General features: G+C 42.5%; 1 protein-coding gene across 1 annotated transcript; it reads left to right on the top strand.

The window, feature by feature from the left end:
- The first annotated feature begins 3464 nt into the window (after nucleotides 1-3464).
- Nucleotides 3465-7854, top strand: CD1C (CD1c molecule). The gene is made up of 6 exons (XM_074389747.1): nucleotides 3465-3590; nucleotides 3875-4165; nucleotides 5163-5441; nucleotides 5671-5949; nucleotides 6285-6378; nucleotides 6530-7854. Exons 1-6 carry the CDS (start codon nucleotides 3521-3523, stop codon nucleotides 6549-6551), a joined length of 1035 nt encoding a protein of 344 aa, XP_074245848.1. The 5' UTR covers nucleotides 3465-3520; the 3' UTR covers nucleotides 6552-7854.
- Nucleotides 7855-15530: the final 7676 nt, after the last annotated feature.

The following is a 15530-nucleotide window of genomic DNA, read 5'->3' as shown; positions in this document are numbered from 1 at the left end:
CCTCTGAAAACAGAGTGATTTATCTCACTGATAAATTCAGGATGGAAACTGGGCAAGTTTATGGCAGCATCTCCTCCTGCCCTTTACCTCTGTGGGCAAGTTGCTCCCTGACGGCTCAGTCTTGTACTCCTCCTCCAGGGCCTAGCTCTCATGGGAACAGCCTCTCAGATGTGGAAACTTAGGGTTTTAACACGATTGCCTGAACTAAGTCGTGTATTAGTTTTCCTGGACTGCTCTAACACAAAGCAATAAGCTGGGTTGGTTAAACCACGGGAAGTTATTTTCTCACAGCTCTAGAGGCTAGAAGTTCACAATCTCCATCAATTTCTAGTGAGGGTTCTCTTCCTGGTTTGTACAGACAACTGCCTTCTCACTGTGTGCTCATACGGTCTTTCCATGGTGTATGCACACAGACATACATACACGTGCGCGCACACACACACACACACACACACACACACAGACACACACAGAGGCAGAGACAGAAGGAAATTGGAAGAGCACTCCAGTGTCTCTTCTTATAAGGACACCGACCCTATTGGATCAGCACCCTATCCTATAGACACGAGATTGGCATTACTTCTTAGAGGCTACATCTACAAATATAATCACACTGAGAGTTAGGGCTTTAATATGTGAAGTTTTTTTCTTTGGGAGGGTGTGCAAACTTTCAGTCTATAACAGTGAGAAGGCTACTCCATTTAGGGTCCACTACAAATAAGATCACTTGGATTACACACTTAAAGCAAATTATCTAGTGGCATTATCAGAAGTCAAGATTGACCACTAGATCCATCTATCTCGTGTTATTTTCATCTTGTTTGCTTCTGAATTCAAGAGGGCAAAAAGGATGATATTTACTGGGTTTTTATAATATTATCCAATATAGCTAGGTTATGTTGCGGTTGTACATAAACTTTAGAACTTGGAGGCTTAACACAACGAGATTTCTTTCTCATATAGGTAAACTGCATGTAGATCAGGCTGCTCTTCTCCATCTTAAAGCCTTGCCATTTGGAAATTTGACCACCAAGCTGGTACTGCAGGGCAAGACGATCAGATGTGACATTTTCAGTGGTCAGGATTGGAGCTGGCTTATGCTTCCAGCACCACACATTCCATTGCCCAGAACTCAGTCCATGACCTTAACCCAACCATTAGGAGGTTTGCATATTTCCTGTAGGCCCACGGGGCAGGGGAAATGTGATAAACACATACTATGGTATCTGCTATTGCTTTCTAAAATCACAAACCACGTATTTGCCATTAACAGCACAAGATGGACAAAGATGACATCTGGTGCTTATGAATGATTAGGGTAGGGATTGAACTGGGTATTGCTCTTAAAGATTTTGTAGCTCACAGAAATTGCAAAATATTTGTGGCCATGATAGGAAGAGCTCGTTGAGAATGACTTCCAGCCTCACTGTTAACATGGACAAATCTAAGTAAGAAATCATGTAAATATCAAAGCATTGTGTTTACACAGTAAATATGTAGAATAAAAATAAATCTGAAAAAAAAACAATGTTACAAATGGGATTTTTCTTTTTGAAACAGAGTCTTGATCTGTTACCCAGGCTGGAACACAGTGGTATGAACATGGCTCACTGCAGCCTTGACCTTCAGGGCTTAAAAGATCCTCCTACCTCTCTGCCTCCCATGTAGCTGGGACATTCAGCTAACTTTTTAATTTTTGTTGAGACAAAATCTCACTTTGTTGCCCAGGCTGGTCTCAAACCCCTGGGCTCAAGTGGTCTTCCCAGCTTGGTCTCCCAAAGTGCTGAGATTACAGGCATGAGCCACTGTGCGCAGCACAAATTCAGGCCCAGACTTTAAGTGTCTGCTCCAATGTATTCAGTGAATAATTAATGTGATTTAAGAAACACTATAATAGTAAAAATACTTCCTGGATCTTAAAAAGATTTTGTGTTCATGTATTTACACATATTAACCAGCCAGGGTCACTGATGAATCACTGAATGCTTCATATAAATTATTTAAATCAAATATTGACAAATGCTGCCCTTTTTATACAATGCATTTTGATCAGATCACAAAATTTAACTTAAATATAGATTTCTGTGGTCTCCCCATGTATGAGTCCTCTTGAAAAGCTGCATGTTCCAACTACCATAATCCTATACAATTCCATACAGTACAGAATTTAGTCCTCAGTTGAAATGACTACTATTCTTCCAGGACTTCAAATTATGAATTTCCCAGGCAGTTAGGCAGTCAAAATGCTTCTCTAGAGAATATAGTTCTAAGTAGATTTATATCTGGTATTCTACACATTGAAATGAAAATCACAATGCATTTTAATTTTTTGTTTAAATGTCTTCTGCAGTTTAAAGCTTTTTGATAGAAGAGATTACATTGTTAATCTCTGTATGTTTATATGATTATTAAGACACTGCTACCAACCATGTACTGTGTAATTTTTTAGAGAGTTACTATACAGATCAAATGCAATAGAAGGGCTTCTTCATGTTTGTTAAGGACCTATGCAATCTGAATAACTACAATTTTATCTCCAAGGATAATACAGAGTAGATTGCAGTTTAGACAGCTGCACAGGGAAATCCTGGAAAATATAAAAAAGCAAGATCTCAAATTTATAAAAGAATCAGTGAGAATAAGGAAATAAGAAAGATGGATCAAAAAGGGGTGAAATTGGAAAGGGAAAACTTTGAGGACACCCAGAAGGGAAAAACAAGAATGGAGTGATGAGAAGAGGGAACACTATGGAGAGCGGAGGCGAAGTTAAGTGGAGAAACTGGAAGAAACGTGATCTGTTAAAACAGAAACTGGGCCGGGCGCGGTGGCTCAAGCCTGTAATCCCAGCACTTTGGGAGGCCGAGGTGGGTGGATCACGAGGTCGAGAGATCGAGACCATCCTGGTCAACATGGTGAAACCCCGTCTCTACTAAAAATACAGAAAATTAGCTGGGCATGGTGGCGCGTGCCTGTAATCCCAGCTACTCAGGAGGCTGAGGCAGGAGAATTGCCTGAACCCAGGAGGCGGAGGTTGCGGTGAGCCGAGATCGCGCCATTGCACTCCAGCCTGGGTTACAAGAGCGAAACTCCGTCTCAAAAAAAAAAAAAAAAAAAAACAAACAAACAAAAAAAACAGAAACTGGAAAAAGAAGGCAGTTTCTCCGTTTTATCTTACAAATGCTATGCAAGGTTCAGAGGGATGAAGTGACTTTTCAATGCCACACACCATCTTGTCTAAGGCAATTGAGGAAAGAAAGTAGATATGAAGGAGCTTAGTGGGAGAGCAGCTGGAATCCTGAGACAAGACAATAACTTCCGTTCAGAGCAGGTGAGGAAATGAAAGACTGAGTAGGAGGCCCAAGGTGGAGGGAAGCAGACCTTCTTAGCTGCTGTTAGTGGCTTGTAGCGCAGATCATCTGCTGGTAGAAGGAAGTCAGAATATATATACAAAGGGGTAAGTCGGCTGAGAACAGAGATCGGCAAACAGCTTTGCTGAGAGAAAGGAACATCTGTGAATGACATGCTGTTTCTGCTGTTTCTACAGTTTCCGTTGCTAGCTGTTCTCCTCCCAGGTGGTGGCAATGCAGACGGTAAGAACATCTCTGTCAGCTGCAAGGTTACGTGTGTCTGGGTAGAGCATGGCGGGCTTTCCCATGGGGGATCAGTGAAGATGCCAGAATGCTTGCCATCTGAGTATACCTGTCTCCAGGTATAGTTTACTGCTTTGGAGGATGGTGGCAGAGCATCGGGCTCTGTGTAAGGAACATGTTATGGCAAAAGTAGTCATTAACATTTCTCCATGGTAACTGGCTCACTTTCCATTTCCTCTCCATTTTCCTTGCCTCTCTCTCTCTTTTTTTTTTTTTCCTTATAGAACTTGGCCTTCTTCCACCAAGAGCAGCCCCGGAACACGTCTCATTCCATGTTATCCAGACTGCATCATTTGCCAACCAATCCTGGGCGCAATGTCAGGGCTCAGGATGGCTGGACGATTTGCAAACTCATGGCTGGGAGCGTGAATCAAACACAATAACTTTCTTGCATACCTGGGCCAAGGGCAACTTCAGCAATGAGGAGTTCTTATACCTAAACAGGTTATTTCGTGTCTACAGCATTAGATTGGTGCAGGATATTCAAGCCCATGCCAGTCAATATCCCACAGAATGTAAGTTCAATCAACGAAATTATGGGAATTCTTCAGAATGTTCTATTTCTGGGAAATATTCTCTCCTAATTTCTGGGCCATTTCCCATTATCCCATCCCACCATAAATTCTGCATACATGAACCTTTTAGGGAATATTCCAGATGTTGACTCCCTCAAATTTCCTAGGCTTTTGCTATTTTTGGAATATTTTTTTTCTCATGCTTTGTTGTCTTCCTCCTGTGGTCTTCCTCTGTATACTACAATCCAGAGGTACACAGTTGTCCCACTCTGTGCTTGACTTCCTTAAAATAAAATCTATTCCCTCATTCACTTTATTCAAAGATCTATGTCCACAGTTCGGCAACCATTCTGACTAATTTCATGCATCATGCATGAACTGCTATCCTCCCACCTCCCTCACACAGGCTCCCCCTTCACCCTGTATCTTATATTATGTGGCTCACCTATCATTTTTCCACACCTTCCTTAGCCACTTTTTTTTTTTTTTTGTCAAGGCATTTATCTCTTTTTTTTTTTTTTTTTTTTTTTTTGAGACGGAGTTTCGCTCTTGTTACCCAGGCTGGAGTGCAATGGCGCGATCTCGGCTCACTGCAGCCTCCGCCTCCTGGGTTCAGGCAATTCTCCTGCCTCAGCCTCCTGAGTGGCTGGGATTACAGGCACATGCCACCATGCCCAGCTAATTTTTTGTATTTTTAGTAGAGACGGGGTTTCACCATGTTGACCAGGATGGTCTCGATCTCTTGACCTTGTGATCCACCCGCCTCGGCCTCCCAAAGTGCTGGGATTACAGGCTTGAGCCACCGCGCCCGGCCAGCATTTATCTCTTATTGTCCCCCTTCCCTATCCCCAGCAATTTTTCTCTCTTGTTTCATATGTCTTTGGTTCAATCTCATATAAAACCTTCTTGCTTCACTTCCCAATACAGCCCTAGGTTTTTATGTTTTCATTTTCACTTTTTTGTTTGAACTCTTCTTCTCATTCCTCCCTTCCTCCAGATCCCTTCGAAGTACAGATGAACGCAGGCTGTGAGCTGCATTCTGGAGAGAGCCCCAAAAGCTTCTTTCAGGTAGCTTTCAAAGGAGCAGATTTACTGAATTTCCAAAATATAACATGGGTGCCATCTCCAGACTGTGGGAGTTTGGCCCAAAGTGTCTGTGATCTACTGAATCAGTATGAAGGCGTTAAGGAAACAGTAAATACTCTCCTAAGAAGCACCTGCCCCCGATTTCTCTTGGGCCTCCTGGATTCAGGGAAGATGTATCTACATAGGCAAGGTCAGTAGTTTCAGATCCTTCATCTAAGATTTTTCTGTTCAAGTCCTGCCCCTTACGCTCCCACCCTTCAAACTTAGGACAAGAAAGAAGAGAAGAACAGAGGGGTTGCTGGGTGATAGTTTCTTAGAGGCAGGAGAAAGGTAACTGTGCATATTAATGTGAATGTGTGAATGTGGATGTAAGCTGTGTGTAAGTTTCTTCATCAGAATTCTTTTTCTGCTCTCTGTAGTGAGGCCAGAGGCCTGGCTGTCCAGTCGCCCCAGCCTTGGGTCTGGCCGGCTACTGCTGGCTTGTCATGTCTCCGGCTTCTACCCAAAGCCTGTTTGGGTGACATGGATGCGAAATGAACAAGAGCAACTGGGCACTGAATATGGTGATATTCTTCCTAATGCTGATGGGACATGGTATCTTCAGGTGACCCTGGATGTGGCATCTGAGGAGGCTGCTGGCCTGTCTTGTCGAGTGAGACACAGCAGTCTAGGAGGCCAGGACATCATCCTCTACTGGGGTAAGATTGAAGATTGGAAGTGTGGGTAGTGGTTCTTGAGCTTAGAGGGTAGGGGAGAGGAAATTTTGAGGAGAGTAGACTTAGGTGAGGAATCGTAGAAAGAAATGAATAGGGTAATTTAAAACTAGAGGAGCAGGACCAGAGGGACACATGGATACTAGAGATTTAAGAGGAAGTGAGGAATCTGTCCTTGAGTAAATTTGGGAACAGGGTGACCGAAATAGGATAATTGATGCAACTCATCCCATGCACATGTTAAGTAAGGAAATCAATAGATGGAGTAAGATCGGCAGTGAGTTTAAAATGGTATCCATGTATCTTTCCAATATGCGCAGGACACCACTTTTCCATGAACTGGACTGCCTTGGTAGTAGTGATGGTGACCTTGGTGATTCTAATAGTCCTTGTGTTATGGTTTAAGAAGCACTGGTGAGTTTTTGTATTTCCTCCTCTCCTCCCAGTTTCTTATTTCACATTCCATTTTTATCTCTCTTAGCTTTTATCTACTGGCTACACCACCTTATCCTCAGTTATCACCTCCAACTTATTCAGGGTATCTCCCATTTCTGTTCCTTCACAGGTCATATCAGGACATTCTATGAGACTCTTCCCCCGACTCCCCCATTGTAATAAGAACCCAGCAGCTCAAGAGCCTAAGACAACATAATGATGCCATCCCTTCTACTCTCCATTTAAATTGTTTCTCTTTCTGCCTAATAAACATTTGTTAATATATACCAAGTTAGAGTTTAGAATGGCTTTCTTGGAATCTCCATGTTTTTAATAGCACTCAACCTTCAAAGCCCATTTCTGATGTCATTTCCTCCAGCGATCTTCCTTGACCCATACCAAACCCAGAGAACACTTCAACTGTTATGTGCATGCAGCAGTTCCCACCCTGTGTTGCAGCTACTTGGGTCTTTCGCCTCACATTTTTAAGATTTTTGGAGGCAAGAATCGTGATAAATGTGCCTTTCTTGCATAGGATGTGCTCAGCGAAACACGAAACAAAACATCGTATCTAAGTTGGATTAACTGTCATGTTGGCAATTTTTCTCATTATCTTCCTTCCTGATGCTGTTGTGGCATTTGAAATATTGATACTTCTCTTTTTGTGTAAATGCTTCATACCTAGAAGAGGAATTCTACTTTCCTTTAGCTCCCTCATTTTCTCCCTAAACTTTCAAGGAAAAGTGCAGCCTTGCCCCTTGATACACTTATTTTCTAAACAGAGAGAGTTACAAATACAAATAGAGAGAGGGTATGCAAGTTATGCATGATGATTAGTGGGGGAGATATGTCACAGAATGCTTAAGAAAGAGAAGCAAGAGGGTGGGACCTCAGGGTTGGAGTGGGATCGAGGCAACTGTTGCACTGTATATGGAAGACAGATTTCCTAAAGGAGTGTGCTATCTGTGACAGCCTTAGCTAAACTTTAATTCCTTTAGGTTTCATTCACCAATTCAACTAATGTTTTAGGTACCGATTTGAGACAGACACATACAGCTGCTAAGCTAGTGGAGGATAAAGCAAACGAGATGGTGTCCACTTTCCGGAAGTTGCAAAGTTTGCTTCCTCAATCTGTCAATGTTTCTTTTTCACTGTTTTCGTTTTTTTTGTTTCTTTAAAACTATTTAAATAAATTTTATTGATGTAGAATTTACAGTAAAATTTCAGTCTTTAAGTGTATAAAATAAAGCTCCATTAACTTTGGCGATTATGTAAGTTCATGTAAACAAAATCACAATCAAGATATAAAATTTCGTAACCCCTCATACCTGTTTGTAGTCAAGCACACCATCAACCTGGCGTTCTTGCAAATACTGATATACTTCATGCCACTTACGCTTAAATGTGTATTTTCTATGATCTTATTAAGATAGAAATAAACATATATACTTTGTATTGGTTTTTTTTTTTTGCCTTCAATTTGGCCTGTGGTTGTAATTCATGCTGCTGAGTGTATTAGTAACCATTCCTTTTTATTGCTGAATGGAATTCCATGTATGGGTATAACTTTTTTTTGGAGGAGGTGGCTTCCCAGATCTGGCAAGGTCTTTGTCTCCTTGTGCACACTCACCCAGCTTGGCTTCTGCCTCCACTGCTCATGTTCTCAGCTCCAGGAGGCCCTAAGTGACTCTGCTGCACGTATAGTCACCCTGTGACCTGAAGATACTGAGAGATCAGTAGAGAGGATGCTAGGACACCCAGGAAATGGAAATAAAGCCAAAAGTATATACAATCAAACTTATTTTTGGGAGAAGAGACAAGGTGTTTGACTAGACGCAGCCAGGAAGAGCTTCTCCCACCAAGAGATAAGACCATCAAGAAGAGCAGCATATTTTGAGCAGATCATTGGAAAGAAGGCATTGAAAGTGGATGGAGGGAGAATGCAGACCCTGGGCTGAAGTGGGGAAGAAGCTGCGAACCCAACACAGGGTTGCCAAACACTAGGACTTGTTCCTGGTCCTCAGTGGCTTCTAGGGAAAGGGTGAGCTAAATAGGCATGAAGTCGCCCGCTCTCACCATGAACCTCTGGAATCCTAGCTGCAGGAAACCCTGTGATCCACACAGACATTTGAGTTGGCAGGGAGAGCTGCTTGCAGAGTTGGCAGGGAGAGCTGCTTGCAGAGTTGGCAGGGACAGGACTCCAGCTTCTGTGTAAGCCAGAGGGTTTGGTGTGAGAACAGCTACAGTGGAGCATGGTTAGGAATATCCATTTCCCAAGGCTTGCCATGCTCCTCTAGGTGGCTTTGACCACTTTGTTGACTATCAGACCTGGACAGAACAGGCTACCTTGCTAGTTGAATGGGGCTAGCCTGATCTGAGCACCCCCATGTCTGCTGGCCTCTCCCAGGATCCCCATCTGTCTGTATCTGCTTGCAGCACAGCCTCAGATGCTCAACTGAGGCAATTCTCAGAGTCCACTGTCATAGCTTTTTCACTGGCTCACCCCAACAAACCACAAGAGAGCTTCTGCTGCTGGCCTCACATCAGTATGCACCTGCTTGCAGCAACCCCAACTGCTTTTCTGGCATGCACACACAGACCTCGCTGCCTTGCCACCACTGGTGTGCACACATGCATGAAGACCTCACCACTGCTCCCCTTTCTCCACTAGCCCACATACGTGCATGTACCCTGCCACGCTACCATCCCTGGTGTACAGGTGCATGGAATGTGCTACCCTGCAGCCCTGCCCCAGACATGTATGTGAGTGTGTACCCCACCATATCCACTGCTGCCAGTACATGCATGTGAGAGCAGACCCCACTGCCACTACTCTTTTGCTGGCAGCACCCCCATCTCAACCATGGGAGTATTGTTCTAGTGACCCGGGAATACCTTGGTCCCTCTGGTGAAGCAGGGGCTGAATCTCAAGAGGCCAAAGAACAAGGTTCTGGGCCTGGTCCCAGGCCCTCAGGGTTAGAGCACATAGCCCAGGAATGCTGAGCTGAGCCATGCCTGCCTGAAATCATCAAGAAATAAAGCTAGCTGGTTGAACCAAACTTATACCACAGCTAAACCTTCGAGGGCATCAAAGAATATAAAAGCAAAAATCCCCATCCAAAAGACAGCAACTTTAAAGCTTAAAGGAAAGTCAGCCCACATAGATGAGAAAGAACCAGTGGAAGAACTCAGGCAGCTCTAAAAGCCAGAGTGTCCTCTTACTTCCAGATGAATGCACTAGTTCCCCAACAGTGATTGCTAACAAGACTGCAATGTCTGAGATAAGAAACATAGATTTTAGAATCTGGATGGTAATGAAAATCATGAGATTTAGGAGAAAGTTGAAATCCAATCCAAAGAATCTAAGGAATCCAGTAAAATGGTACAATAACTGAAAGACAGAATTGCCATTTTAAGAAAGAAATAAACTGATTTGATAGAGCTAAAAAATTTACTAAATAATTTTATAATACAATTGGAATATTAAAAGCATAATAGACCACAATGAGGGAAGAATCTCACAGCTCAAAAACCAGTTCTTCTAATTAACTCAGTCATACAAAAGAAAGAAAAAATAATATAGAAGGATAAACAAAATCTCTGAGTAATATAAGATTATGTAAAGAGACAAAATCTATACTCACTGATGTCCCTGAAAGAGAGAGAGAGAAAGAGAGAGAGAGAGAGAGAGAGAGAGAGATTGAGAATGCAAACAACTTGATAACATATTTGAGGATATTGTCCATGACAATTTTCTCAACTTTACTATAGAGATCAACATTCAAATTCAAGAAATTCAGAGAACCCCTGCAGGATACTATAAAAGACAACCATCCCCAAGACACATAATAATCAGATTATCTAAGTTTAATGTGAAAGAAAAAAACATTAATGGCAGCCAGAGAGGAGGAGCAGGTTACCTACAAAGGCAACCTGCAGACTTTTCAGCAGAAACCTTAGAAGCTAGAAGACATTGGGGGCCTATATTCAACATTCTTAAAGAAAAGAAATTCTGACCAAAATTTTCATATCCAGCCAAAATAAGATTTATATGTGAAAAAGAAATAAAATCCTTTTCAGCCAAGGAAATGCTAAGGAAATTTATTCCCAGCAGACCTGCCTTACAAGAAGTCATTAAGCCTGTGCTAAACATGAAAATAAAAGACCCTTACCAACCACCACATAAATGCACTTAACAGAACAGTGACGCTATAAAGGAACTACACAATTAAGTCTCCATAACAATCAGCTAACAATGATGACAAGATCAACTTTACACTTACAAATATTTACCTTGAAGATAAATGAGCAAAACACCCCACTTACAAGGCACAGAATGGCAAGTTGGATAAAGAAACGAGACCCTGGCTCATGCCTGTAATCCTAACACTTTGAGGCTGAGGCAGGCAGATTGCTTGATCCTATGAGTTTGAGATGAACCTAGGCAACATGGCAAAACCCTATCTCTACCAAAAATATAAGAAAATTAGCCAAGAATGGTGGTATATGCCTGTAGTCCCAGCTACTGAGGGGGCAGAGGTAGGAGGATCACCTGAGCCTGGGGAGGTGCAGGCTGCAGTAAGTTGTGATCATGACACTGCACTGCACTTCAGCCTAAGTGACAGAGTGAGACCCTGTCAAAAAAAAAAAAAAAGAGAGAGAGAGAAAGAAACAAGACCCAACTGTATGTTGTCTTCAAGAGACCCATCTCACGTGCAAGGACACCCGTAGTCCAAAAGTAAAGAGATGGCAAAAAAAATCTGTCAAGCATACAGAAAAGTAAAAAGAGCAGGGGCTACAGTTCTTTTGGAGTTTGCTGGAGGTCCACTCCAGACCCTGTTTGCCTGTATCACCAGCAGAGGCTGCAAAAAAGCAAAGATTGCTGCCTGTTCCTTCTTCTGGAAGCTTCATCCCAGAGGGGCACCTGCCAGATGCCAGCTGGAGCTCTCCTGTGTGAGATGTCTGTCGACCCCTGCTGGAAGGTGTCTCCCAGTCAGGAGGCACGGGGGTCAGAAACCCACCTGAGGAGGCAGTCTGTCTTTTAGCAGAGCCTGTGAGCAGTGCTGGGAGATCCATTGCTCTCTTCAGTGCTGACAGGCAGAAACACTTAAATCTTCTGAAGCTGTGCCCACAGCCGCCCCTTTCCCAAGGTGCTTCGTCCCAGGTGCTTTGTTACCCCAGGTGTTTTGAGATGGGAGTTTGATTTGTACGTCCCTGACTGGGGCTGCTGCTTTGCTTTTAGAGATGCCTTGACCAGAGAAGAGGAATCTAGAGAGGCAGTCTGGCTACGGTGACTTTGGTGAGCTGTGGTGGGCTCTGCCCAGTTTGAACCTCCCAGCAGCATTATTTACACTGGGGGTGGGGAAGCTGCCTACTGAATCCTCAGTAATGATGGACACCCCTCCTCCCACCAAGCTGAAGCATCCCAGGTTGCCTTCAGACTGCTGTGCTGGCGTCGTGAATTTCAAGCCAGTGGATCTTAGCTTGTTGGGCTCCATGGGGGTGGGATCTGCTGAGCTAGATCACTTGGGTTTCTTGGGTTCAGCCCGCTTTTCAGGGGACTAAATGGTTCTGTCTCACTGGTGTTCCAAGCACTGCTGGGGTTTGAAAAAAAAAAAAAAAACTCCTGTAGCTAGCTTGGTGTCTGTCCAAAAGGCCACCAAGTTTTGTACTTGGAACCCAGGACCCTGGTGGCGTAGATACTGGAAGGAATCTCCTGGTCTGTGGGTGGTGAAGACCCTGGGAAAAGTGTAGTATCTGTGTCACAGTCCATCATTTCTCTTGTCACAGTCCTTCATGGTTAGGGGAGGGACGTCCCTGACCCCTTGTGCTTCCCAGATGAGGGGATACCCTACTTTACTTCCACTTACTCTCTGTGGGCTACACTCAGTGCCCATGAGATGAACCAGGTACCTCGGTTGGAAATGCAGAAATCACCCATCTTCTGAGTTGATCTCGCTGGGAGCTAAAGACTGAAGCTGTTCCTATTTGGCCATCTTGCCCAGATCCCTCACTTGTTTCTTTTTATTCTTTTATTCTTTTTCCTTCTTCGGCTGTATTTCAAAGAGTCTATCTTTGATTTCACTGATTTTTTTTTTCTTCTGCTTGGTGAATTCTGCTGTTAATGCTCTGTATTGTATTTCTTATTTCATTCATTGTATTCTTTAGCCCTAAGATTTCTGTTTGATTTTTCATTATTTTTGTCTCTGTTAAACTTCTCTGATAAATTTCTGAATTGTTTTTCTTCTATTCATTTTCCTTCTAACAGTCAGGCCCCTCTGCTGCTGTTCTCCTGGAGTTCGCTGGAGGTCTACTCCAGACCCTGTTTGCCTTTATCACCAGTAGAGGTCGCAGAATGGCAGCCTCTGTGTTTTACTGAAATTCACTAAGTTTCCTTAACAAGCTATTTTGAATTCCTTGAGAGATAATAATTCTCCTCACTTTAGGGTTTGGTAGGTCACTGGTATCTTGTTTTGTCTGTTTGGTGAGGTCATAATTCCCTAGTTGTTCTTGATGCTTGTGGATGTACATTGATGTGTTTGCTTTGAAGAGAGGCATTTCTTTCAGTCTTCACAGTCTGGCTTTGTTTGTGCCTGTTTTTCTTCACTGGGCCTGTCCAGAATTTAAGCAAACCTAATGTCAGAGCCATGACTTCCACAGCCATTTCAGCACTAGAGGGAACTCTAAGCCCAGGTTCACTGTGAGTCTCATGAGGGCTGTCAGATTGCCATAAAGCCCTTATGTTGAAGGACTGGGGAAGACCCAAGGAAAGTACCCAATCTGTGTGAGGAAGCTGACCAGGGACCTAAGTCTAAATGCCTCTAATTGGTTCAGATGGGTGCACATTTTCTGGTAGATCCCTGCACATTTAGGACAATTCCCCAGTTGGATTCAGAGGCGATGGTTCGGAGACTATCCCATCAGGATCTGCTGTGGAAGGGTGGCTGACAAACTCACCTCAGTGGTCCAGATGTGTGTACTTCCCAGCAGTTTGCTACATGGGCAGAAGGATTCCCTGAGTACAATGGGAAGGGCTGGAGCTAAGACCATGCATCCTCAGGATCCACTGTGGGATGGATGCTGGCAGCCCTCCCTGGTAGCTCAGGTGGGTACATAATCTGCAATAGTTCCATGTATGTGCAAGAGAATTTCTCAACTGTGGTGAGAGGAGCTGGAGCTGAGACGGTGTCCCCTCAGGATCTGCTTTGGGACAAAGGCTGGTGGTCCCATCAAGGAGGTTCAGAAAAAATGGGTAATTGCCTGGCTGTGAGATAAGGGTAAGTCTTTCTCTGGGTTGTGTGAGCAGTAATAATCTAAGATCACAGCTGAATGGATCTGGAGCCAAATTACAGAGTAAGTTTCAGATTCCCTGCCAATATTTAATAGGCAGACGAGTTTTTCTGCCAAGGCACTAGTGTGAGTGATTCCTCCTAGACACATTGGTAGATGTTTTTGGTTCAAGACTCAAGGCCAAATGGGGCTGTAGCCAAGCCTTTAGTTAATGGGGAAGTTTCCAAATTTGTATCATTGGCAGGTCTGCTATCCAGGCACTGGTCTGCAATCTCAAAACTGCCTACATTGGGCTTAGGTTCCACTGAGTTTTCACAGGGTCCACCCTGATTCCTGAGTTTTCCAAAGAGAGACTTTTGTCTGTGGATGAGTGGACGATTCTCGGAGTGGGGGGATATGAGTGGGTTACCTCCTGTTCCACCATCTTTCTGACATAATGTTTGTATTTCTATTCTGACTGTAACGTGTATATTGTGGAATTAGGTGAATACATAATTACAGTGACTCATTGGAAACAGAGATTTTCTGTGTGGGAGAAAAGAGAAGTAGAAGTGAGACTGATGAGTAACACATGTAGTTCTGAATTTGAAGTGGAAGTATAAATATGAACTCGTGATGATATTTATCCTTAAAACATTCCTACAGCCTATTTTATTTTTTTAGGTTTGCCCCCTTAGAAGGCCTAGAAATCAGGAATACCCTAGTAATTTCCATATTCACTAAAAAGGACCAGAGCTCCTTGCTAATTTCCAGTGTAGGGCAAGAGTTTCAGCAAGAGCCTTGAGCAACTTGGCCACATCAGAAAGTAATAGAGTCTTTAATGACAGAGGCGTAGTGATGGAGTTCAGGAAGAGTTGGCTTGAAAAGGATCTCACTGTCACAGATAGGAGAATTTGAGCTTCAATAAAACAATTACTATGATAGATCCAAGCATTTCACATAAGCTGAAATTCATGGGTATACAATTATGCAAAAAAATATTGGTCACTTGGGGAGAATACCATGTAAAGCATTCATTCTCTTGAGAACTGGCAAATAAATAGAAAGAATAAATTATTTGTTCTTTGATTTCCTCAAGGTAATAAGATAGTTGCTGAGGATAATGTCTCTTTAGGACTATTCTAACAAATAAGTGAAGAATGTTTAATACTTTTTTTCTTTAACCCCTAGGCTATTTGTTCATAAGATGTGACCCAGGGCACCTTGAGGTCCCTGACTCATTTTCAGAGGAACCATAGTTCACAATAATTCTTAACAACAATTCTTAAACAGGCTATTTAAATTTTTAGTTGTATTGCTCTCATGATTGCATGTTGTTCTCTAGAGACTACGTGGAATATAATATTGCATCAGGCTGGATGCCAAAGCAGAAATGAAAATGTAGCTGTTTTCTTATTAAGCCAGAAATTAAGGAGAATTGCCAAAATACAAAATAAATGATAAATAAATAAGTGCAGCTATAAAGCCATACTTCTGACTACAGAATTGGAAAAAAATTAAGAATAAAGATGTAATTTTTGTTGATATGTAATCCATGTTTAATTGTAGAGACATTTACAAATATTTTAGTTATTAGTTTTTACTTCTAACATATATCTAGCAATCTGTCTGGACAATCTATATATATTGTATATCTATACACACACACACACACACACACACACAATCTCCATGTAAACAAAAGTTTTTTTGATAATCTCAATTTTTTTTAGTTGTGGTGAAATTCAAATACATAAGATTTACCATTTTCGCAGTTTTTTAAGTGTACAATTCTGTGTTCTTAAGTACATTCACACTGTTACGCCATTCTCAGTAACTTTTACATATGTAAAATGTGTAAA

Source organism: Saimiri boliviensis, chromosome 19, assembly GCF_048565385.1.
Source record: "Saimiri boliviensis isolate mSaiBol1 chromosome 19, mSaiBol1.pri, whole genome shotgun sequence".
In the NCBI taxonomy this organism is placed as follows: Eukaryota; Metazoa; Chordata; class Mammalia; order Primates; family Cebidae; genus Saimiri; species Saimiri boliviensis.
This window is presented reverse-complemented; position numbering and strand designations above follow the sequence as displayed.